Source organism: Prinia subflava, chromosome 8, assembly GCF_021018805.1.
Source record: "Prinia subflava isolate CZ2003 ecotype Zambia chromosome 8, Cam_Psub_1.2, whole genome shotgun sequence".
NCBI classification, from domain to species: Eukaryota; Metazoa; Chordata; class Aves; order Passeriformes; family Cisticolidae; genus Prinia; species Prinia subflava.
In genome coordinates, this window is record NC_086254.1 from 13827888 (window position 1) to 13853072 (window position 25185).

Below are 25185 nucleotides of genomic sequence, written 5' to 3' on the forward strand. Positions count from 1 at the left end.
AACCACCCACCTCTGCTTGGCAGCTGGGTTTTTTTAATATGCCAGCCCCAAAAATGACACCACGTCTTCAGGCAAAATATTGGACTTCATTCTGTACAGCAGAAGAGAAAACTTGTAATTTAGACCAAGACCAGAATCTTTACCATTGATTTGGGGCATTTCCCTGTAAAGCTTTGATCATAATTTTACTCACAATAGTAAGGTTGTTTTTTTGTTGTTATGGTTTGTTAAATTTCAATCTTTATTACAACCCAAGGATTTGGTGTTATCATCCAACGGTTGATGCCACCTGGGAGCCTCATGAAAACTTCCTGTTAATATTTAACTATTTATTACTCTCCAATGTACAGCATCTTGTAAACATCCCTGTTCACTTTAACCTGCTCCTGCCAAACCTGCTCGCTCACTGCAACCCCAAATTAAAGGAAAGTGGTCCAGGCATGTCCTAAAAATGAGTGATGGTCCTTGTGGGTCCCTTCCAGCTCAGGGTATTCCATGATTCTGTGATTCTAGGAGCTGATATGTGAGAAACTGAGACAAAGGGAGATACACACAAGGACTTGGTGATGGTGTAAGACCAAGGTCCATCTGATTTTTCCAGACACAGGTTATTACTTTTACCTACAAAGCCCGTCCTGAAAATGAGGAGCGATGATACGATCAAGGCATGAGGCAAAACATCCAAGCTCTGCTTTCTGCAGAGATAAGGGAGGGACAAGATTCCTTTCCTCAAGGCCACGGGGAAGGATGTTGTAGTAAACAAGGCATGAAAGAATGAAAGCTATGCTGACACGTGGGGATGAGGAAAGATGGAATTTTAGATACGTTATATAAACGTAATCCGGACACAGAAAACAACAAATCTACACCAAAACAGAGGCACAGTTTACAGCAAAACTGGAGCTGTCCATAACTGAGAAAGGCACTGGAATGGGCGGAAGTATAAGATTAACCACAAGGAGATTATGCTGATAACTAATGATCTACACAGAAATGTCAGGCAGAGGTTAAGATTTTAATCTGGGCAGATTTCACAGCACAGTCATGAATCGTAAACACGGATACTAAAACCCAATTTGTGTTTGTGGGTGACCAGACTGAAAACAAACAGAGAGGGAGAAGGAAGGGGACTCACTCCAGATCTTCCTTTGTTGCTCCAGATCCCCCTTCCTACCTTACCTTCCAGAGAGGATGAGAAGGGAGAGAAAGGCAAAGCATCACCTGAAGCCAGTTGTGCAGAGAAAGGTGGATTTTCCTAAGAAGCAGACAGAGCTAACTGGCTCTACCAAATAAACTTGGGGGCTTTTTTTCTGCAACTATGCACTGTTCAGTGCACAGTGACTTTAGCAAGCTGCCCAAATGCAGGCTCACAGGAGCACTGACCCATCCATCCTCCATGGGATGCAGCTCCCTGTGCTGTGCCTTCACACCCTCCACACGTGTCACTTCAGTTTTCCCTGGAGCCTACAGTAAATTTTTTCCAAAGCAACAGCTGAACTGTGGAAAGGAGAAATGGATGTATTATCCTGTTAACCAATATCAAATCCATCGATTCTGTGCACTCTTATTTCTCTCAACTCCTCGAGTCGCTCCCCAGCTCCTGCCCATGCCTCTGCACACCCTCCCCTGTTTGCCCAAAGCTCTACGCACGCTTGCCACAGTTTATTTCGAGGCAGAAGAATTTCCTTAGCAGGACTGAAATAGATACTGCTTGCCTGCAGAGCCAAGCAATGTGCAATGTATTTTTATTTACTACTCGCCCTCGTCATCCTTGGCATACCAGCAATGCCCATTTTCAAGTAATTCACTGTATACGAATATGTGGCACTGTAGAAATTATCCAGCTTGGCTCTTCCCAGATCCCCACTGTCTTAACAGCTTCTCCTTACAAACACACTGATCCCTGGAGTTTTTTGTGACTGGGCCACATCCCTCTGCTGCTCTAACCCAGATGCCAAATGAGAAATGATAAAAATGACCAAAAGTCACACAAACACAACCCCGAGGAAAACCAAACTACTGGAGACGAGTACAAAAGCCATTAACTACATTGCACAAGCCACCCTTGGAGGCCATTAATCCAGCTCTCCTTGTAAATGATGCAAGAGAAAGTTGTAATCTGAAGGCATTTAATGCCAAACTAGTTGTGCCATCTCAACAAAGCCAACAACAGGAGAAATGAATCATCCGAAGTTACACTGAACTCAGGGAAGATCTTGGATTCTCAATTTTCCTTCCACAATAGTTGATGGCTCCAACTGTCAGTGGTCAGAATTGTGAAACTCCTGCTTTATTTCACATCATGGTAAGCTCTTAAAATAAAACTGACTGTCACTGAGGTCACAGGGAAGTGCAGGAGTAGCAAAAATCCCATTATCCATGGGGAGGAACAGGATCTGCTGACATCCCCCACCCCTGCAGGCGTGTGCCACAGTGTTAAAAACCTTCACTTTATCAGCACAGCACTCAGATATGGTCTAATCACCAGTTGCCATCAGCATTGTCCACTGCAGAGCAATTAGGATTATTCAGAGCTCTCTAATTGATGCCACAGCCACACACCTGCAGATCCCTCATGGGGAAATGGGTGGAAATCACCTTACAATGGAGAGAGCCCTCCGGGGGAAAAAAAATGACACAAATCAGCATTACCTAGCAAGAAAAAGAGATGGGACTCTCCTCTACAAGTAACCTGAAGCCATATCAGTTTCTCCAGGACAAAGAGTCTTTTTCTTCACCAGACTCTGGAGGTTTCAAGTCTCAGCTCGGAGCTGCTGGCGCTGGAATCAATCTGCCAATGGAAGGGAGCCCAAGGAGTTCTGGAGATGCCACCCAGTCCATCCACCTGTCTGAGGCACCTCAAATACTCTACCTCAGACATTTCTGATGGTTGTTTGTATAAATCCATCCTAAAGTTAAATTTTGCTTCCTGCACTGGCCAGCTGAAGTTTCTGGGAGTCACAAAGGGGAGCCCAAAACCTGTCAGTGCCAGGAGGAGACTGGCAGTGCCCCAGCCCACATCCCGCACTTGTCCCTCTGCAGAACAGCCAGAACAAAGCCAAACTCTTGGTTCCAGCTGATTGCTGAGCCCTGCTCAGCCTCCCCAGCACCAAAACAGCGGCTTTGAACCAGAGCCACTTCCCATCAGGGTGGACGGACGTGTTCCCAGAGCAGAGGGGGCTAATCCCAGCACCGAGAGAGCTCTGAAAAACACAATCTGAAGTTCTTTTTTGTTATCACAGATTAGGGCATGTGGAAAAACAACAGGCTCTTCCCCGGTGGTGATGAGCAAGGAGCGTCAGGCGGCTGCTCCTCCTTGGGCCGCCCGAGCCAGGCAAAACACGGGGACGTTTTTCTTATCACACCCACCAAACTCACACCCTGTACAGGCTGAGAGCAGAACGTCTCAGGCTTCCCAGAACAAAAACGGGTGCTCCATGCAGATCCCCAGTCCGAATGGACTGGTCTTGTGGACTAGAAACTCGATATCCAAGCACTGAGAGAGCAGCCAAACACTGCACGAATTATTTAAGTGGCTCTGGAGATAAGAGTGTGGAAGAGAAGGCTAAGGAAAATCTACACATGGCATTTCTTTTGCTAATTTAATAATCGTGGAGATGCTGGTGAGGTGAGAAGTTGTTTCACATAAAGCATCAGTTTCTACATAAATTGCTTTATCCTTAAGTCTCCAGGTGAGACTGTCTTGTGTGCTATGCTCCCCCTGCCAGAAACAGAGTTCAGATTCCCAGAGCCTAAAATCCACAGAACTGAATGAACAGAGAAATGGTTTATTGAGCTTTAAAGGCTTCCCTTCAAGTACTGTTTTAAAACAAAAGCCTTATTCCTTTAAGCCCTGTTAAGGCTCCACTGGGCGAGACTTTCAGACACTCAGACATCACATTGAGGAGCTCCATTTCCTCTCTGGCTTTTGGGAGCTTTTGAGGGGTACTTAGAGGGAGCTCTTGGACTCCTCCACCCCGAACTGAAGCTGTGTAAACACGTCAGTACCATCAGCCTGACTTCAGAAAGACAACATTCAGCAAAGACCCAAGACCAGGAAAAACCCAGTCCTGTTCACTTCATTAAATCACAGCTCTACGTTTGCACTACCCAGAGGATATAATTGGATTGTCTTCGCAGAAAAGACAAGAAGAACATTTGTCTGATACTCAAATTTTAATGAACCCTTTCATTGCTCATGAAGTATTAAAATCCTTGCAGTGCCATAACGCAACATGGATGTGCTTAATGAAGTTGAAAATGGAAACAGAAAAATGCTTTGTTATCCTGTGATGTCTGTGGAATTGCACATGCCTTACCCCCTGGGAAACCAACATATAGGGATAAGGTTTCCTGCACAATTCCTCAGAATTTCTAATCAAGCCCACCTTCAAGTGCAAACATTTTTTATGTACTTTATCAGTCACAAAACACTGCTGATACAACAGAGTCTCTGGAGTCTCTGTGTGAGGGATTTCCAGTGCCCAGGTCAGTGCAGTATAGCTGGAACTTGACTTTTTTGCTGCAGGCTGCTGAGTGATCTCCCAGTCACTGCAGATATTTCAGAGCAAACTGCTCAGAGGCTGAGTCTCACTCCTGTTATTGGAAACGACACTGCCAAGTTCAGCAGCTCTGCCACACACCCCAAATAATCCATCCCTGGAACAGCCAGTGGCAGGCTTGGGCTCCTCACATCCATGGGGGACAATGAGCCAGCAAACAGCCCCGTTTTGTGTCAGGGAAGTGCCAGTGAGAATGTCACACCCCAGCACACAGCTCCTTCCTCAGGACAGGGAAGGAGCATCTGCTGCACCTCTGGAACACTGGAGAGCCCAAGCTCCTGCCCTGGGACTCCTGCTCAAGGGTTAGAGCCTTGCAGGGCACTAATGCTGTGTGCTCTCAGCATAATTCAACTCCCACAGCTACAAAACCAGAGAAAAACATCAAAAATTGGGCTGGAAATTACAGCTACACAACTCCAAACCTGCCTGCTCCCCTGCCCTATGAACTGCCCTTCCTCGCACCCTACAGTCCAACAGGATTTGTTTTGATGAACACACTGGGATCAACCTCCTCCCTCCCTGCCCCAGACAATTTTCATTTTAAAAACCACTAAAATGAGGAATTGTGCCCAGGGGTCAGACCAAAGTGAGCTGAGAGGAGCACGAGGCAGCAGAAAGGCAGAACCGCAGACGTCGCTGCTCAGCTTGCAGGTGTTTTCTCTGATCTCTGACAAACCTAAATTCCCTTAACTCTGACTTAAAACCCATCAGCCTTGTGCTGTAAGCTGGGCTCAGCTCATCACATCAGGGCCCTGAAATTCCAGTGCGGCCACACACCAGCACTGATCCTGTCAGAGTCCTAAGTGACCAGAGCTCGATGTGTGCAGCTCCAGAAGCCTCCAAATTGCACTGAAAACAGACCAAAAAGACCTTGCAAATTATACATTCTTCATCAGACTAATCTTGCTAAATGCCTGCCACCCTCTTATGCCTATGAAGGAGGCAAAATTCCTGAGAAGGGTCACAATTCCTGACAGTTCACCCATCCAGCACCTGCCAGTGCATCAGCAACTGCAGTGTGGGAGCTGAGCTCTGCAAAAGCTGAAACTGCCCAAGTTCTAATTCCAGTGGAGCAGCAGCTCTTGGCATCCTTGGAAAAGAGAATCTCTGACCTGATACACAAGATTAAAATCACTTTTCTCTTTCTGGAGTGCACCAAAACCACACACACCCTAAATTCTTTAGAAACACGCTGAAGAGGATTAATCCTGCCATTCTGCTGAATGTTATTCTAACTGGACTTTCTTTCAAACCCTTTGGTGGGATTTCCTTCAAAACATCTTCCTCAGAGCCTTCACCCCTCAAGGTGCCCAGAAGGCAGGGAAATAAACACAATCTCAAATTAAGGAATTCCTACTGAGGGTACAGAAGCTCCTTCTTAGTGCAGAGCATCCAATTCCAACGATAAAACTTTTCTGGACAAGAACAGGTGCCCTGTTCTCTCAGCTTAAACCCAGATTCACAAGGAATCCAGACTCTTCACACAAAACTATTAAAGCACTCAGCCAGCATTTAAGCACTGCACGGAGCCAAAGTTAATTCTCTGTTTGTTTTACATGTCACAAGCCAAAAGAAAAGCCAGGCCGACAACCTGCAGCGACGTCAGCCCGTGGCCCCCAGTACCCTCATCCAAAAAAACTGAGATAAAGACAAGGCAATGGCTGGGATCCATATCTCCCTGCACACTTTTGCAATTCCAGACAAAAACTGGGCTCAGAGCAGGAACTGCAATAATCACAGGCTCATCCCAAGCAGGCAATCCCAGCCAGGACCCCCAAAACTTCCCCTCACCCAATGGGGTTTTTTTCTTTCCCACCTAACCCACAGCCTTAATTAAGCAGCATAAACATCCCAGCAAGTTCATTCACATCCCTCAATGGGAATTTGCAGACAATTATAGGATATAATTGGGAAGCCTAATCATTGAACTTGTACCCAGCTATTGTTACAAGCTGAGAGGAGGGTGAGTGTTGCTTCCTCCAGGACACGGCTGGTTATTCCCCAGCTCTGTAATTAATTAAAAGGTCCTGAAATCCTCAACCTTTCAGTTAGAAACAATCTTTGTGCTGCTCACACCTGGGGGCTTTTGACCTTTTTTTTGTGTGTTTTGTTTTGGGGTTTTTGTGTTTTGTTGGGATTTTTTTTAAGCACAGTGATTATTTACAGAGGCAATCCCTGTCAAATCCAATTCCTGATAGGGAAAGATGTTTCAGAGGGCTTTGCCAAGTGACATATTTCAGTTGGTCTGCTCACACACTCTGAATGCACTTCTTTGTACAGACCCAACAGTTCACAATCCCTTCACAGCCTTGAACAACAAAGATTTCCAGTCCCTTCCCTGTAAAATCAGATATTGTCGTCCCACCACACAGCTTACATTTATTCTTCTCATTTTGCCTAAATCCAGGCAGGGGCATCAGAACTGCACTCAATTTAGAATATTTTACAATTGATTAAAAGATTTAAAATGCAGAATTTCATTGCCCTGCCTTCATGAGGGTGGTGTAAAGGGAAGAAAACAGAGAATACACAGCCTGGCTAATTCTCCATCCTTGCTTACAGCCCCAAAACACCCTGAACATCCAGCAGGATTTGCTCTGAATGAAACTCATCTCCTCCTCCCTGAGCAAACACATCATGCCAGGTGAACCATTTCCTGCTCTCCCATTCATTACCAACACCTTAACTCTGTCATTCACGATTATTCATATTTTTTTTACATTCTCTGACTTCCCCCTTGCACACCCAGACAGCAGCGTTTTCCAAAGAACGCGTCTGCCAGGTCTCCTGGCTTTTATCTAAGTTTTTATCTAACAAGGGGTAGTGTGGGTTCCTTTGTTTAAGCAAAAAAAAAGGTAATTTGGAGCTGTTCTTGAAGGGGGAAAAGCTGTGCCTGAAGCACCCTGGAGCTCCCAAGGAGCCAACGTCAGCATTGAGGATCAGAGGCTGAGGAACACCTCGAGTGTTCCCTCTCAGCCTCCTCAAAAACCCACACACTGACCCAAAGAACAAGAGTTTTGGGGAAAGACTAAGGGGGAAAGAATTAAAAGAGCAGCTTGAACCAAACAAGGTGAAAACTTCACCAGTTTTTACCCTATCAGCAGCAAAATACCTCATTCTCCTTTTAAATCCTCAAAAACCCTTCCCTTGAAAAGACTGTTGTACAGGAATTCAGATCTCTTAACTCTGGGGAGGAATTCTCTGTATTTACTGTGTATTTACATTTCTGAGGATGACGTGGGTCAGACAGTTGCTTCTGAAGTGCTGGTTGGGAATTGGGGCAGGAGCAGAAAATCTTCACTTCCCAACCCCAAATTTAAATAAAGGTGAAGCAGTGAAGAACCTGATGAAACATCAGCTCAGCTGCACACGTTGGGATTTCTCAGCAAGCTGAGACCCTTTGCATTGAAATCCTACAGCATCACCCCAGCTCAGTGGAGAAAAGCTGCTCCAGAGGCTTCTTCCCCAGTTTTGTTTGGAATTTCCAAAGGAGCACATCCTTAAACAGTCATTTGTACAGAGGGGTTGCTTCCACCCCTTCTCCCCCAATTCTGGGCTCTATCACAACCCCAAGCACCATAAATCTCTTAACTACTCTTAATAAGCTCAAGTGAATTCGTTTAGGATGTCTCAGCGTTGGCAAAGTGTCACCACTGCCCCAGCTCTGGGCCCTCAATAAAGCTGGAGTTTGGCAGGGTCAGCACAGACACCCCAGCGAGATTATCCGGTGTCAGCTTCCATCTGGCATTTGTCAGAGCAAGGGAAAAGAAAAAAAAAGGCAGCCCTTATCAGATCTCCAAATAAAAGGAGCACTTCCACTTCATGTAGTAGCAACTGGAAAAATTTCCTTTGTGTTTGAAGCTTTAAAAATATCTTTGCCCTTGAGGCTGGCTGAGTCTGCTCAGCGCTTCGAGACCCCTTTCCCATCCAGAAGTAATAAACCCAAGCTCATGGTTACAGAAATTCCCAGCACATAAAAATCACAGGAAGCTGTTGCTAAGTAATATTTCTACCTAAGTAAACATCACAAAGCGTTTCCCACACACACCTCTGAACTTTGTTATTCAAACCTGCCTTGAAGATGTTCAGAGTTGCAGAATTTCTGCTGGCACCGGGCTCTGAGAGCGCTCGCTGCTGTTTCACAGAAGTTGAAAGACATTTCAGGCTCAGCAATGTTTTTCTCAGGGCTTTGTTGTGCTGCTTGTACTTGGGAACAAAGCAACTCCTCAGCTCCTTACCTGTCCCTTATCTGGCCCAGGATTTTCCCCAGATAAATCACAGGGAAATTAAAGAGAGATCTTGTTGTATCCCTTTGTCTCTAGACCTGTTCCCCAACATGACAGGAAAAAAAAATAAAACACAAAATGTCCTGATTTGGAAGGGATCCACAAAGATTATCGAGTCCAGCTCCTGGCTCTGCACAGGACAACCCCAAAAATCCCACCAAAATTAGGAAAAATATTAATATTTCCACACAGAACCTTTTTTTAGCAGCTCTTTATGGCAATTATTCCAGACTGCCATCCTTTCCATCTGCTCCTTTACATCCTCTTCAATGGACACCAATTGTTTTATCTACTTTCCACAAACTCAATATATTGCCACAAATTCTAAATTGCACTAATGGAGAAACAACTTCTGTTTTTATCATAAAAAAACAAGACAATAGATGGAAAAAAGGAGCCTACTGAAATGGCCCACACTCATAATAACTCAAATTTCCTGGTAGCAAGAAGCCCCAAGATCAAGAGGGTAACAGATTCTTACAAAGGTTTCATTCAGTATGAACAAGGGAATTTGAATTCTGTCTTATCTTCTAAGGAATGAAGCCTATAGTTGACAGAATTAGAGTTTATGTCAGGATGGTTTGGTTGGAAAGGACCTCAAAGCCCATCCAGTGCCACCCTGTGCCAGGGCCTCCCCACCCTCTGAGCAGAGAATTTCTCCCCAACATCTGGCCTAAATATTTCCTCTTTTAGTTTAAATCCATTCCCCCTTTTCCTATCACTACTTGACCCTGTAAAAACTATTTCAGATATCCATCCTTACATTGCAGGAATGTGGCCCTTCAGTGTTCACCAGGGGATTGTCTGACACTGCAGGGAATTTTGCTGGTAAATTTTTATTTGGCCATTCCACTTTTCCTTCCTCTTGCCTTGCTCCCCTCGCACATGACCCGACAATAAAAGGCTGAACCCGCCTTTGTAATTAGACTGTCAAAGCCATCAGACTGCTCCAAGTTCTGCATGGACAGAGCAGCCCTGCTGCAGGGGGAATTGGCAGGAAATCCTATTTCAGAGGGAATTGTTCCTTCCGCAAGAGGAGTGACAGACGTATAGAAAAAAAAAAAAAGAAAGAAAAAGACGTGGAAAAAATGTGAAATATGAAAATCATGTTTGGCAGATCCAGACTGAGGTCTAGGACGTGGCATTTCCAGCATTTTTGTTGTCTGCATTCTTCGACAAAGACACTTTCTGCAGTGCAGGACCAAGAAGGACGTTTTGATGGTAATAAAATAATTGTGTATGTGAGAAAAAAAACCCTGTTAAAAATGTCAGTGGAGAGGTACAAAACCCCCAGAGCAGGAACAGCACTTGGCTGCCATAAACAGCATCAGGCTAGACCCAAATTCCAAACAGACTACACATTTCCCTCCCTGCCTACCCAAAATATAACATGAGTTGGCCTTAACTGAACCGACTTGGTTTTCACACCAACATGAGTGATTTAGGGAAAAAAAAAAAGAAAACTCTGAGGAAGCACAGCCTGACAGATCTCAATCCATGGTGCATCCACCTACACAACCCTGCGCTCAGACTGAGTCCTCAATGCTGCCACTGGTTTTTCCAAGGGTGCAGCTGCCTACAAATGATTTCACTTCCTCCCCACTGGTTTCATCCTCAACCTTTGCTCCAATGTCTGTAAGAAGATCCTTTACTTTGCTGTCCTGAACACGTTATCACCAACTGAAAAAAAAAAAAAATAAAATTCCAGGCTGGAATTGTAGCCACAGGGATGATTCAGAGGCTTGGATGTGTGCCTTGGAGATAATTCCAGGCTATAACTGAAAAGTTAGTTTTGGAGTCAACTGGGATATTTGTCCTGATTAAATAAAGGAATAATTAAATAAAGGAGGGATAACGTGGAGCAACCACAGAGAGCTGGCAGGGGAAGGGCAGGGAATGGTGTGGGAGGGATGGGAGACACCAGGACTCCACTCCAGCCCCAGCTTTGCCTCTTCCCACACACACAAAAACCTTTCAGAGAACCACAGAGTCCTTAAGGTGGAAAAGACCTTTAAAATCGAGTCCAACATCAGCACCACTGTGCTCATCCCTGTCCCCCTGTCCCCAAGTGCCTCTGAGCACCTCCAGGGATGGTGACTCCAACGCTTCACAACCTTTCCCAGGAAGTTTTCCCCAGTCTCCCATCTAAACCTCCCCTGGGGCAACTCAAGGCCATTTCCTCTCATCCTGTCCCTTACTCCTGAGAGAAGAGACCTGGCTGTCCCCTCCTGTTAGGGAGTTCATTTTCTGTGACATCTCCCAGCCTTCCCACGGCTCCTCTCCCAAATTTCTTGCCCATCTCCCAACATTTTCCAGTGAGACTCCAAGCCCAGCAGGCTGGAAAAGCCAGTCAGCTTGGGACTTCTCTGTCAATTGACACCCACTCTGTAAAATCAAAACAATCAATATTTACATATCCTTCAAGGGTTTTTCCCAGTCCCAGTTTAGACAGCAGCAACTTCCCATCCCGAGATGCAAAAAAAATTAAAAAAAAAAACAGAACCAGGGGATTCTACACCAAGTTTCATTAAACAAACCAGGGGTACAAATAACCTGGGTTAAAAACTCCACACAAAACCAAACTTCCCTGTGAAAATGATACTGAAATTGCTACACTTCATTCTGATCAGAAGATAAAGAGAATAAAACAAAAGAGAATCCAGAGAGCCAGGAGACTTCAGCACTGCATTAGCTGCTGAAGATTCCCAGATAAGCTGCAGAAACGCAGAGGGAAAGATTTCATGACATTAATACCCTGGGCACTGGGAGCTGCTGCGAGGCTCTTCAGGCTAAGGAAAGCCAAAATACAATTCACACAAGCTTTTAATAATCTTGACAAAACAATTACACATGCTAAGGATACATTAGGGCTGGCAGGAGAACAGAGGAGGCAGCGATTGCACCGGCAGGTTCGCTAAATAAATGTCACTTAATCTCCACCATCGGCGTGTGCTCCGAGTCTAAGGGCTGCTCACAAACAGACAAAAAAAGGTTTAAAAAAACCTCTCAGGCTGTCAAAACAACTGCAGGAGCACAGGGCCAGGTGTCACAAGGCACGGGATCACACAGATCCCAGCTTGTGCAAAAACAGCGGCTACCAAAAAACTAAAGTCCAAATGGCAACGTTCAAAACAAAGATAAGCTCGGCTTGTCAAGGGGTTTGGGAAGTGCATTCCAGGCACTGGCCAAACATGCAGGAGCACGGCTTCCCTCCTGCTCCTTCTGCAAGGGCCACACAAAACCACAGCATCTGTCAACAGCGCCTTTGGAAACCTTTTTCTGGTTAAAATCCCAATTTTGGGATCAAACAGACGTGGTGACTGAGCTGAGGCAGGGGCTGGACAAGTGTCCTCCAACAAACTCTTGCACCAGAGGCTCAGGACCTCAGATTTCTGTCCCAATGGTAAAATATTATCATTAAAATATTACTCCATATTTCATGGAAATAGGCAGTTTTTTTAAAGGAGAGGAAACCATCCATTGCAGTCTGCGACAACACAGCCCCAGAAAATTCACAGGAATTTTGGGGTATTATGGTCTAGACACTAAAAAAGTTCAAATTAGACCCTTAACCTTATGAAACAGCACAAAACACAGCACATGAAATGCATAAGAAACCAGGTTTCAGTGCTGACGTAACTGCATACCTGAAAGTTTATAAATAAAATGCTTTACAATCTTATTTTTCATTTAAAAAAAGGAACACACGTACACACTTGCATCTTCTTGCTCATACCCTGTTATTCTGGCCACAAAAAATAACCACTTTCTTTAAAAGGAAGCTGGACGATTTTGGAGTGAGGAGTAGCAGAGGGGAAACCACATTAATTGCATTAGTTTGTGCACACTGGTAGGAATTCCTCCTCAAATTTGGCACTTAGCACTCAGAGCTGCCCTTTAAAGCTTGGCAAGAATTTCTCTCCAGCCCACAAGTTTCCTAATTTCGTCTCAGGACACACTGGTTCGTTTGGATGCACGACCTCCAGAAAGGCAGACAACCCTAAATGTGTCACTCTCACCTCAATTCACTTTGCTCCCTGTCAAGTCAGATTTAACATAAATCAAAGCCAATATATAATTAAAGCTCAGCTTAAGGTCAGTTCCAAGTTTGGAAAAAAACAAATCTGTATAAAATTAAAAGCAACTTTAATACATTTGAGGACTGGGGTGGCAACAGCAGTGAGGTTTTTGAACACAGCTTTTCCCCTGAACCAAAGCCCTGTTATTTCACCTCCACCCCATCCAGGACCTCTTTTCTCCTTCTCTGACCTGGCTTCCAGCTTCTTCTCTGTGCACATGCTGTTCACTCATCCACAGATCTTACTCCTTTTTATGGCAGGAAGGTTTTGGTAAAGATGGAATTGGGTTTATTTCATGGAGACTTTTCCCCACTGTTGTGCTTCCACCTGCTGCAGCCCCTGGGTCATTCTGGACTTTCATTCCCTACCCAAACCCCAATAAAAACACTCTGAGAACCAACTCTTACACCAGACACTCACAGCCCACTAAAATAGTGAGCTCTGGGCAGTTCCTGACTCTGCAGAAGAACCAAACACAGAATTCTGGATGCCTTATAAACACAGGTGAAAGAACTGCTCAAACCCATCCCAAACTAAGGTTTTTTTCTTCATCTTCTAATGTCAATTTTCAGCCCTGCTTTTAGGAATCTGTGCTTACAGGTAGCAATCAGTAGGCATCTATCAGGCCTCCAAGAACCCCAGAGTGGTTTGGGTTGGAAGGAACCTCAAAGCTCACCCAGTGCCATGGCAGGGACACCTCCCACTGTCCCAGGCTGCTCCAAACCCCCTCCAACCCAGCCTTGGACACTTCCAGGGATCCAGGGGCAGCCACAGCTGCTCTGGGCACCCTGTTCCAGGGCCTCATAGGTCCTGACAGGTCAAAATTTGACAGCAAAGCCCCAGCTGAGACCCCTCACTGCTCACTCACCTCTCTGGCAGCGATCGTGCGTCCAGCAGCGCTCAATGAAAATCCCATTTATCACCGTGGGGGGACAGCTGCTCTTCCCTTTCACGGTGCCTGGGCACACATCTCCACACTCCTCTTTGTCATCCTTGTTGGCCACGATGTAATTGTCTTCTACAGAATCCAAAATCCTGGACCAGTCGATGGTGGACAGGTAGCAGAGCTCGTTGTTCTTCTCGATGCGCACGGCGCCCCGGGTGATGTTCATCAGGTTGTAGAGGCCGATCTCCTTCAGGTGAACCATCTCAAAGATCACCAGGGCGTAGTTGAAGAACAGGTGAGTCCCTCTGATCACGGTGAGGTTGGGGAAGAGGCCCTTCAGGCTCTCCAGGCCGTACACACGGAACAGCAGCAGGTAGTCTGTGATCATGGTCAGCTTGGGGAAGCTGAGCTCGCGGAAATCTTCGGGCTTGGTTTTGAACATCAGCAGGATCTGCAGGTGGCCCTCGATCACGGTGCAGTTCTCCAGCATGTTCAGCCGGGTCAGGTTGTTGCGGATGTCCATGCTCCTGCAAACTGGGAGGCAAAGAACAATTAATTTATTTAACAGAAGGTTAATTGTTGTCGTTTCCTAAACGCTCGGTTTTGTCCAACCACACTGAGCCCCGCTCGGGACACGTGGCCCTCTCAGCAAGGCAGGCTTCAAGTGTTAAGAAATCCACTGTGGGGAGCATTCCCTGCTATCTGCTTACAAAACAAGAGGATTTCATCATTTTTTCTGCCATCTTGAGTCCCTGCCTGTTGCCTCTATCATGACTGCAGTGGCAACGCCAGCCCTGGGACATCGCTTGGCGCTCACAAAGGGAAGAGATGTCTGGGCTGTTTTCTTTAGGCAGCTGCCAGCAGCACACCTACCTCATCTCAGATTGTGCAATTAATGCCAGGGGATTAGAGGGAGTCATTTAGAATGGTTGCAGGGAGGGGAAGGTAGGAAAAGAATAATGGCCAGGGATGGTGGTGCTTGGGAAAGGAGCAGAAAAACCTGGAAATGCACAGGAGCACAGCCCACGCTCCTGCCCAGACTCTGCTGACAGGAGTAATTTACCACATTAGTAATTTTTGCCCTGAGCATTCTTTTCAGATGAGGTGTTGGGGGCTTTTTTTTTTTGTTATTATTTTGTCAAGGGTGCAAATTTGCCTGTCTTGACTATCTGGGCAGTAACCAAAGAACTGGCAAAGTGAACAAATACATGAAGCATAAATTAGAAGGGAAATTGAATAATAGGAATCCATCAAAACGAAGAAGTTTGAATATGGAAGTATTTTTTCAACTCTAAGCACAGGTAAGAAATTTAAAAGGTGATTTGCAGCCCCCATGCCTCTACAGCACAACAAAAGTCCCTGTGACAACCCTTTTGAAAGCAACGTCATAGAAACATCAGCCAGACCTTAATGTTCAAATCCAGGTGGATTCTTCCTGATTTTTTCCTTTTTGAAGACTGCATCCACTAAAAGGATTCTCTCTTTTGTCTACAGCTGGGCCAGTGTCCTCCCTCCCCACTTAAGAACAAGAAACACAGGCTCTTTCCTCTTTTTGTCACTATATGTAAAGTTCAACTATAAAACCACCACATCACAGCTCCAAGGGATCAGCCAGCCTTACAAAACTGATGTGGACACAAACACTTCATAGCTGGGATTGTCTGACTCCTCATGGTTTAACACAGACCACTGCTGCAGGGGTTAAAACCAAATTCTATGCAAATATCTTAATGATTATTCAAAAATTTGCTCCACTGACTGCATGAAAAAAAAAATTGGCAATACTAATACGGGATTTGAGGCAATGCTATTGCCCAATGGGATTTTTTGGCACTATATCCAAGTCATTTCATAAATTGCTTTCTGGAAGAAAAAAGCCAATGCACACGGTGCCTCAAGGATTAAGGATGTACTTGGAAAAAGTGGGAAAAGGAACCTGATGAGCAGCCAGCAGCAACCTCTGCCTCAAGCTGTACTGCTGCACATCCCAGCCTGGGCTAAAAGACCTGGGAGAGCAACAGATTCAGCTGAAATACTCTGGATATTTATTTGCAATAAATAACATTGGAATTTCCAAAGAAGCAAGTGCGTGGCAGGTCAGGGCAGCAAAAAGGAGAAGTAACAGAAGGACACGTAAGAAAAAGAAAGGCTGAATTCAACACACAAGTCACCAGTGTGGCTAAAATTACCAGATACATTCAAAATGCAACATCTTGGCTCTTATTTCTTCTTAGTTCTCGTTATGGTGGAGCACACAGGCAATGCTGGGGTGGTACCACAGGATAACCCTGCTGCCTGCTGGACAGCTGACCTCAAGGAACAGGAAAGGTCAAAAAATACAGGCCAGGAATGACTTCTGAGAGTCAGAGCTGCAGGCTATTGCTGTGGCTGAAGGCCACGAGATGCATGAACACCCTGAGCACAATTGCCTCTGTCTTGCATCATTTTGGGCAGAATGAGGTGAGTCACCAGGGACTGGACACAAGCCCTGCTCCCTGCACAGGGCACCTTGAGCAGGGCTGGAAAGTTCTGCAGTTAGGCATGGTCAGGACAGAGCCCTCTGCATTTCCAGGCTGTGGAAATCTTCATTTTCTGCAGGAACAGAGCTGAGGAGCTTGGTCTGGAGGAGTTACCCCGCGTGGGCAGCTGCTGCATCACACAGTGCCCGAGGGTGGGTGCCCAGCACTGAGGAAATTCATGGCAGAGGAACAGATCCACGGGCAGCAGGGATGCAGAGAGGATGATCTGAATCCCAGAATGGGTTGGAAAGGACCTCAAAGCTCATCCAGTGCCACCCCTGCCATGGCAGGGACACCTTCCACTGTCCCAGGCTGCTCCAAGCCCTGTCCAGCCTGGCCTTGGGCACTGCCAGGGATCCAGGGGCAGCCACAGCTGCTCTGGGCACCCTGTGCCAGGGCCTGCCCACCCTCACAGCCAACAATTCCTGCCCAAATCCCATCCAGCCCTGCCCTGTGGCAGTGGAAGCCATTCCCTGTGTCCTGTCCCTCCTGGTCACCACAGCCCTGGAGTTCACAGCTCTCACCCCTTTCCTTCCACACTCAAAACCAGTTAAATTCCTCTGCTCCTGAACCTTTCCAGCTTCTGGAAATCACCACTAACGTGAGCCCCGCTGCTCCTGGTCCAGACAGCCCCAAAGCTGCTCAGAGATCTTCCAACCATCCAAACACCCCCACGGGGTACAAACCTCCCTCGCTCCCAGCTCTCCCCATCCTGACACAGATTCCCCACTGGAGGCTGCAGAAAAGGTGACCAAAGGCTAACAACTCCAACTATTTTGAAAAGATGTGTTAAGGAACAGAGGTTAGCTAAAGGTGAATCTAAAAAGAGATGAGTGAAGCTTTTGAAGAGTTAAAAATATAAATCTACCAGAAGTACAACACCCGTGGTTCATCAGCTGCTTTTCCCCACATTTAGAGAAAAATCACACTTAATTATTTTTCAGGTTGTACTTCAATTTCATTTTTAAGTGATAATTGGTATCTAAGCTCCTTCTTTTTAACACCTCAAAGATCAAAGGGAATAATAAGGAATTAAGAACATCTGAAACAAAATATGCTTTTTAGTTGGAGGTTTCTCCATCTTTTCATCCGTTTGAATTTTCAGCAGTTTCTATCTCCTGTTCATGCAGTAGCAGCTTAAGTCACCCCATAAATTTATTGTTACCAAGACAACAAGAAGCAGTTTTAAGCAAAGTAATAAGTGTTTTTCCACAGCTTCTCTCGATAGTATTTCTTCTGCAGGGACAGGGGAATTAATCAACCATTCAGTAGGATGGCAAGGCAGGTTTGATCCCAGAAGAAGGAGAGCAAAGTTGAGCCATCAATTATAACACAGACAACCTGCTTTCAAAAAACACATAAATCAGCTTTCAGGGAAATAAAAAAAAAAATCACAAATTGATTCTCCAGTAGTAGGCCCAAAGCTGCTCCTGTGCAAACTACTGGCAAAACCTCAACTACACATAAATTCCTAAATTTCAGCAGAAACAGCAGCACAGCTCGGAGCTGCCAGAGGAAGCACTGCTCCATCCCTGCTACCAAGCTACTCACTCAAAAAACTATTAAATCATCACAGACATGTCCCATCAGCCCCCTAGAAAACCAAGCTGAAGCCACGCTTTTCAAAAAAACAAACAAACAAACAAATCCCAAGATGCCAAAGCCTCTTGGACAAACTGGTTTGGTAACAACCTTCAGGCCCTGAATGAAGAAAGCAGATCTGATGCCAGAGGTTAAGTTTTCCAGATAGAGTCTAACCAAGGGAATAGCTGGAACTTAAACCTTGTTTATAGTAAATCATGTGGATAGCAAACCTTAATGATTCACTGCTTCAGACCTCTGGCCTTCAACAATCAAGACCAGCGTAATCTGGCATAGAAGGATTGCAAACCATTTGAGGTAACTATTAGTTAATTCTGCTTTTTTTTGTAGTGTTTGCTGCCTACTGAATAAACAAACTGTTGCAGAAAAATTACACTTGCTTGGGTTGGGTCAAAAGCATTGCAATTCTACGTAAGGATGATTTCTAGAAGTGGCTTTAGGAAAATGGGAAAAGGATTTTTGGGTGTTTCTTGGGATAACTGCTGGGACAGGAAAACATCCTGGTAACAGGTTGGAGAGAGGGACTGTGCAACAGCTTCTAGCCTACTGCAGCTATTGTTTAATAAACATAAAAACCACCTAGTTGTGAAATATGGATTTTTAAGCTTCAGTTCTGCACCTCAGATACCTCAAGCTGAACGAACTGGAAATGGGCTCCAAAATGAGCCCCTACAAACCCCTCAGGTGCCTGTAACCTGTCACTGCTCAAGGGCAAACCCCTCAAAGTCTGGCCTTTAAAGCCTGGTTTGGGCTCTCCTTATGCTCCCCTCGTTTGATTCAAACCCCAGCCAGCAGAAATGACTCATCCTGCCCCGTTTCCATGAGAGATAAAAGCTCTGGGGGACAGGGACAGCACGCGGGGTCCCTGCTGCTGCTGTGACACACCTGAGGATCCTCCCTGCTCCAAAGGCTGCAGGAACAGGTTCTACACCTTGCCCATATCAACATCGTTTATATTCCACAAGGCAGTCACCCCAAAATTGACCTCCAGACAGCTCTGGGGTGTTGCACTGCTCAGAGAGGGCTGCTGTGCTGCCTCTCCCCAACAAAAGGGACAGGACACGCTGGGTTTGGTACAGCCCTGCCCTTCTGCACTCACTTTTCCTACTTTATTCTCCCAGGAGCAAAATTTCATTCTAGACCAAGTCTCTCAACATAAAAAATTAACACAGGCTTGAGGTGGAACAAGGGAACAGCTTCTTAATGAGTTTACGAGCACAAAAATATCTGTATCAGCCAGATATGATACTAAGGAGCAACCTATTTTATAAATGTGTTACTACAGTAATACACAGTGAAATTCGTCCCACAGGATGACTTAGGTAGAGCTCTCTCAACTGCATTCCCAACTCCCACATCAGCAGCAGGTACTGGAGCACATGTGCAGCTCCCAAATTTAAGGGAAAAGTTTAGGAGGGGAGGAAGAGCACTCCAGACTCCCATGACTGCATTGATCAGTTTTCTATTAACCAGAAAAGGAGCTGCTCCATTAGCAGATGCCTAAAACTAGGTGAGGTAAATCCCACCCCAAATACCAGAGCTAATGAACTGACAGGCATGAGTCATGTGTGAGATTTATTTCAAGAAGTTGCATTATGTTTACACAGCGAGCAAAAAAAAAATAAAAAAATACACAAACCTGTCTTTCTTCCCAAAACAAGATATATGGATCTTCATTTAATGTACAGGTCAGGCCTTCTTTCCTTAACCCTTCTTTCTACTCCTGTCAGTAATTCCTGAACTCAGTATCTACCTTTGTCCACATGCAAGAGAGGAAGAGTGCTCCCACATGAAGTATCCCTAAAATCTTTAGGAAAACGGGATGGATTGAGGGGGAAAAACTCATGGACGTAAATCTGAACTTTACCATCCACCCCATTTGTCTCCTGAACCACCTCCACCCACCTGCTGCTTGCCCCCAGCTCTTCCTAAAGGCACCAAAGGGGAGAGAAATTTATAGGGCACGAGGAAAACCTCGGATGGGGGGAATATTGTCACTGCAGAGCGGAGCTGCCTCAGGGGCTGTCAGGGCACAGATCTCCAAGAAAGCTCCTCCATCAGAGCCGTTGCTCAGGGAACAATTTGTTTGCTTATGCAACTCTGGTCGCTGCATTTCCCCCCAGCCAGGCCGGGGCCGCCCCGCGTTGTTTTCCATCCCCACCATTCCCAGAAAACAGAGCCCAGCACCCAGAACCAAACACCACAGCAGCTCAAAACCTCCCAAATCAGGGCCCTGACGGTCTGAATTGTCTGTAGAATACTTCATAAAGTATTAAAATGATACAGAAATGTTCCAGCCCAGGCTTTGCCTTGCTCCTGCTCTTCCATCCATGAACTCAAGATACATTTTCCTACCACGCTGTAACACAGCAAAGATTAGGGAGTTTAGAACATAAACACGTTTGAACCCCAAAAAGCAAATACGATTTAAATAAATAACCAAACCGCAGGCTGCGCTGTGGCAGTAATAATAGTGTTTTCAAATTAGGAACTGCTGGGCTCCAGTTGCACACGTATTTATTTATTATTAGTGCTATATGTCAACTGCCTTTTCCATCTCTGGTGGAGGCGGGCAGGTTTGCCCACAGCAGCTGGGACTGACCCTCCCAAGGTAACGCGGTGTCACCGGCCTCTTGTAAGGTTTCAAACGTAAAAATACAAATGAGGTGAGAAACTGGGTTATTTTTGAAATATGTGACTTGTCCTATGGCTGGGAGAAGAGGCTGTCTTACAGGAACATGCTGCTTTCTTCCCTGAATCCCAATAATTCCCTGGACATATCCCAGTAATGTCCATCACTGTATTGTCTGTGCTTAAACTGATTCTCTTGCCTTTTCTGATGGGAAAGCCAACAGGCAGACTGTCTACAGGAGACATGGCCCACGGATCCACTTAGCTGTCTTTAAACAAGTATTTTCCTTTTGTCAAAAAAAGTGTAAGAATCACCCAAAATTAAAGAACCTCTCATTAAAAGGATTTCCTGAGCAAGTTTATTTAACGTAACCCATCAAAACAGCTCGTAAGGCTCAACCTCGAGCCAGCCGTGGGTTTAACGAGCTTGTGACCTCCAACACAACATCTTTATACCCCTGCCTTGTATTTTACAAGCCCCTGTGTACACACAGAGCCTCCCCCCGGAGCTCTCTCCCATCTTAATACCTGTGGATTTGGCACACTACCTAAAAGTGGTTAAAGACAAAACCTCCGCGTCTGGCCACACTAAACCCTCCTGAAACCGGAGCCGGTTCTGAGGCAGCCGAGGAGCGGCGGGGGCACAGGGCTGGGGAGGGGACCGGGGAGGGCAGCCAGGAAGGGACCCGGGAAAGGAACCCGGGAAAGGGACACGGGAAAGGAACCCGGGAAAGGGACACGGGAAAGGGACTCGGGAAAGAACCGGGGAAGGGAGCGGGGAGTGGATCGGAGCAGGGGACCCAGGCAAGGGGCCCGAGAGGGGTCCGAGAAAGGGACCAGCGAGGGGACCGAGGAGGAGACCCTGGCAGGGCCCGGCGAGGGGCTGGGTAGGGGGCGCGGGGAGGAACCGGGGAAGGGTCGTGGGAAGGGCCGGGGTTAGTGCCCGTGAGGGGCCGGGGAGCGGCACGGAGGGGCCCCGTGCCCTTCCCCGCTGACCCCGGCCCGGCGCCGCCCGCGCGGGGCCCCGCGGCCCGGGACGCGCCGGGGCAGCCGCGGCTCTCGGGAGGGCTCTCCCGCGGCCGTGCCCGCTCCAATCTCGGCCGCCGCCGGGCCCTCCCCGCCGGCCCCGGGCCGGGGGTGAAGGTGACCCGGGAGCGCTCCGGGCCGCGGCCGCGCTGCCCGCGGGCCCCGCGCAGGTACAAAGGGCACGGCGGGGCCCGGCCCGCGCCGCCGCCGCCGCCCCCAACCCTCCCGGCCGGGCCCCGACTCACTCTCGCCGCGGCCGCGGCCGCACCAGGCTCCCAGCACCACGGCCACGGCCAGCGCCGCCGCCGCCGCCGCCGCTCTCGGTCCCATCCCGCGCCGCTGTCGCGGCCGCCGCCGCCCGGCGCGAATCAGAGCCCGCGGGGCGGGCGCGGGGGCCGGGCCCGGCCGAGCATCGCCGGTGGAGCCCCCGCGGAGCCCCTTTATAGCGCCGGGCCCCTCCCTGCCCGCGGTGTCGGCCCCGGCCCGGCGGCCCCTTCCAGCGCAGGCCGGGCTGGCGGCGGCGCCCCGGCCAGTAAACAAGGGGCTGCCCCCGTCAGCTGCGAGCCGAGCGGGGCGGCCGCAAGAGGCGGCGCGGAGCGCGGGCACGGGACGGGACGGGGGAGGAGCAGCGGCGGCGGCATCCAGACACTCCTCATCATCCATCCCCCCATCGTTCTCATCCATCCCCCCATCCTCATCATCCATCCCCCCATCCTCATCATCCATCCACCCATCCATCTGTCCGTGCATCCTTCTGTCCGTCCGCCCACCCATCCAGGCCGCCTGTGAGCCCTGCTGGCGCTGCCCGAGCAGCCGCTGTGGCCTCGGCGAGTAAAACGCAGGAGTTGAGCAGCCTCACCTCGCTGTGGGTTGAAATGGAAGGAGAGCAGGGTTAGGTTAGAGGTTAGGGAAAAGATTTTTACTGGGAGGGTGGGCAGGCCCTGGCACAGGGTGCCCAGAGCAGCTGTGGCTGCCCCTGGATCCCTGGCAGTGCCCAAGGCCAGGCTGGACAGGGCTTGGAGCAGCCTGGGACAGTGGAAGGTGTCCCTGCCATGGCAGGGGTGGAATGGGATGGTCCCCAAGGGCCCCTTCCAACCCAAACCATTCCGGGATTCTGTCTGAGATGAATGGGTTGGGTTGGAAGGGAAGCCCCAGCTGAGAGCGGGGCTGCTGCCCTGGCCGTGCCCGTGTCCCTCCTCCTCCTCTCGGGAAGGTGAATTGCAGCAGAGTTGGACAGAGCTCGGGATGAGGACACCATCTACCAGTGCCACTGCTTTCAGTATCACAGAACGCAAAGAGCCATTGCAGATTTCTGGTTCTTTTTCCAGTGGCATTCACCATTTGGTGCCTTTTTAATCATCTCTTGCGCTGCACTCAGGCAAAGCCATGACAGTACGTTTCCTGGCAACTTCCAGTAATTTTATCTGGCTCTTGCTTTCAGCCATTTCTGCGAGACAAATTAGTTATAAACTGCTGGAATAAAGCCCTTTTTAAATTCAAAAATTCTTGGCAAATAGACATTCTTTAAAATTTTTATCCCACCATCTTTGCCTTACAACAGATCTCTCATTTCTACATGACATTAAGGGCCCAGCAGGTCACTGTGCCTCAGCCCCTTTGTCTGCACACTGAATTGCACTAGGAGTTTACCCTATTTAAAATACTTTGCATTGCTTTTCCAGGTAAAGAATCACTGCAGCTGTCCCAGGGACACGGCGCTGTGAATGAGAGGAGGGCTGGTCAGTGAAATCACGGCTCTGCTGCTGTGATTCACCCCCTGACGTTGTTTGAGGTTTCCCTGTTGGACAGGGGAAGGCTGGCGGCCTGATTGACCAGCGTAAGCAGGATTAGCTGGGATGGTACCTGTGCAACAATAACTTGGAATTTGCAGACTATTTAAATGCTGAGATGAAAGGCTCTGCTTAAGTGGGGATGCTTTCTCTGTCATCAGCACGGCAGATGAGTGTCTGCACAGCACAGGAGCTCTTGATTCAGCCCTGAATTGGTGCATTGGTGCATCAGAACCACTCATGGCAAGGAATTTCCCCCATTTCTGGCCTTTTTTTCCCAAATCCACGCTGCTGTCTTGAGCTGACAAGTGCAGAGACTCGGAACCCCGCTCATTCCAGACTGCTTCAGGAAGTCAGGGCAGTTAAGGAATGGAAATAAACAACTAAAGTATGCATTCTCTGCTTGCAAATTAACCTGCTTTATGACTGTAGACTTTGCATAGAGCAGACAGAGCCAAACATCACCTGGACAGCTCGGGCTGTGTGGAATTTATACTGTGACTGTAACAGCAACCTGCTCTTGCTTACTCACTTATGTTCTCATTGCCTTCCATGTAATAATGATATCAGCTTACACATTGGCACATGAGGATTAAGGGCTACAGATTTATTATCTTTCCTTAAAAATACTATTTTTAGTTTCTAATTACTGATTAAGAACATCAGGGTGCAACCTTTCCAGCATCTTTCCCATACATTCACTGCTGCATATTCATCACGCTACAGTGCACTTGGTTTGCAATCAGATAAACCAACAGGAGCAATGTGGGCGCTTAGAAACTAAGCCAACACCTGCTTACTCTTTTTTTTTTCTTTTCTAATAGCTGCAATGCAGGCTCTTCTTTAATTCCTGATTCAAGAAGCTACTAAAATCACCAGTTTGATATATTAAATATTGGCAACAGTCCTATTTCTTTCTCTCCACTACTGATGTTTTACAGTTTAGTTAAAATAACTTGGAAATAAGCAGGGGTAAGTGTCTGCTATGAGCTGTGACAATCACAGACCATGGGGGTTCAGATCTGAATCCTCCTGAGAAAATAAGTACAGAGAGATCTGCAATAGATTGTATCCATCTGTTTGACCCTACAAAGACTTCTTTGGTTTGGTTTGATCCATTCCTTACTTAAATTATGGAATGGTTTGGGTTGGAAGGGGCCTTAGAGGCCATCCCATCCCACCCCTGCCATGGCAGGGACACCTTCCACTGTCCCAGGCTGCTCCAAGCCCTGTCCAGCCTGGCCTTGGGCACTGCCAGGGATCCAGGGGCAGCCACAGCTGCTCTGGGCACCCTGTGCCAGGGCCTGCCCACCCTCACAGCCAACAATTCCTTCCCAATCTCCCATCCAGCCCTGCCCTCTGGCAGTGGGAGCCATTCCCTGTGTCCTGTCCCTCCATCCCTTGTCCAAATTCTACTGCTCTGTCCTACAGATGCCTCCACATCAAACCAAGCTAAGAGAGCCAACTTCCCTCCAGATCGATGCTGCTCAGAACTGGAGCCCTTGGAAGCCCCTCCCTGGAGCAGGAACCATAAACAGGTAGGGACAGTGCCTGTGTAAAGCAGCTTGAATGCAGCAGCAGTGACATCCTTGCACTGCCACAAGTGTCTGTGGAGAGAGAGCCCAGCTCAGCTCCCAACCACCAACCCGTGGAGCTTGCTGAAAGCTTCACACCTTGAAAACCAAATATATCTTTTTCTCTATGCACTAGAACACATGTGTGGGCTTTAGGCTGTGTCTTTAGCCATACAAATTAAAGTTCCTCACTAATCAACTAGCCTGGGAATAGTCAAGGAACACAAACT

The 25185-nt window shown here is 47.5% G+C and overlaps 1 protein-coding gene across 1 annotated transcript in view; it reads right to left on the reverse strand.

Moving 5' to 3' along the window:
* The window catches only part of INSR (insulin receptor), a 57745-nt gene extending 35401 nt beyond the window's left edge, over positions 1-22344 (reverse strand). The window contains exons 1-2 of the mRNA XM_063403221.1: positions 21837-22344; positions 13796-14347 (exon numbers count right to left, since the gene is read on the reverse strand). Of these exons, the coding sequence (XP_063259291.1) occupies positions 13796-14347; positions 21837-22341 (1057 nt within the window). The 5' untranslated portion in view covers positions 22342-22344. The remainder of the gene's footprint in view (positions 1-13795; positions 14348-21836) is intronic.
* Between the last annotated feature and the right edge of the window lie 2841 nt (positions 22345-25185).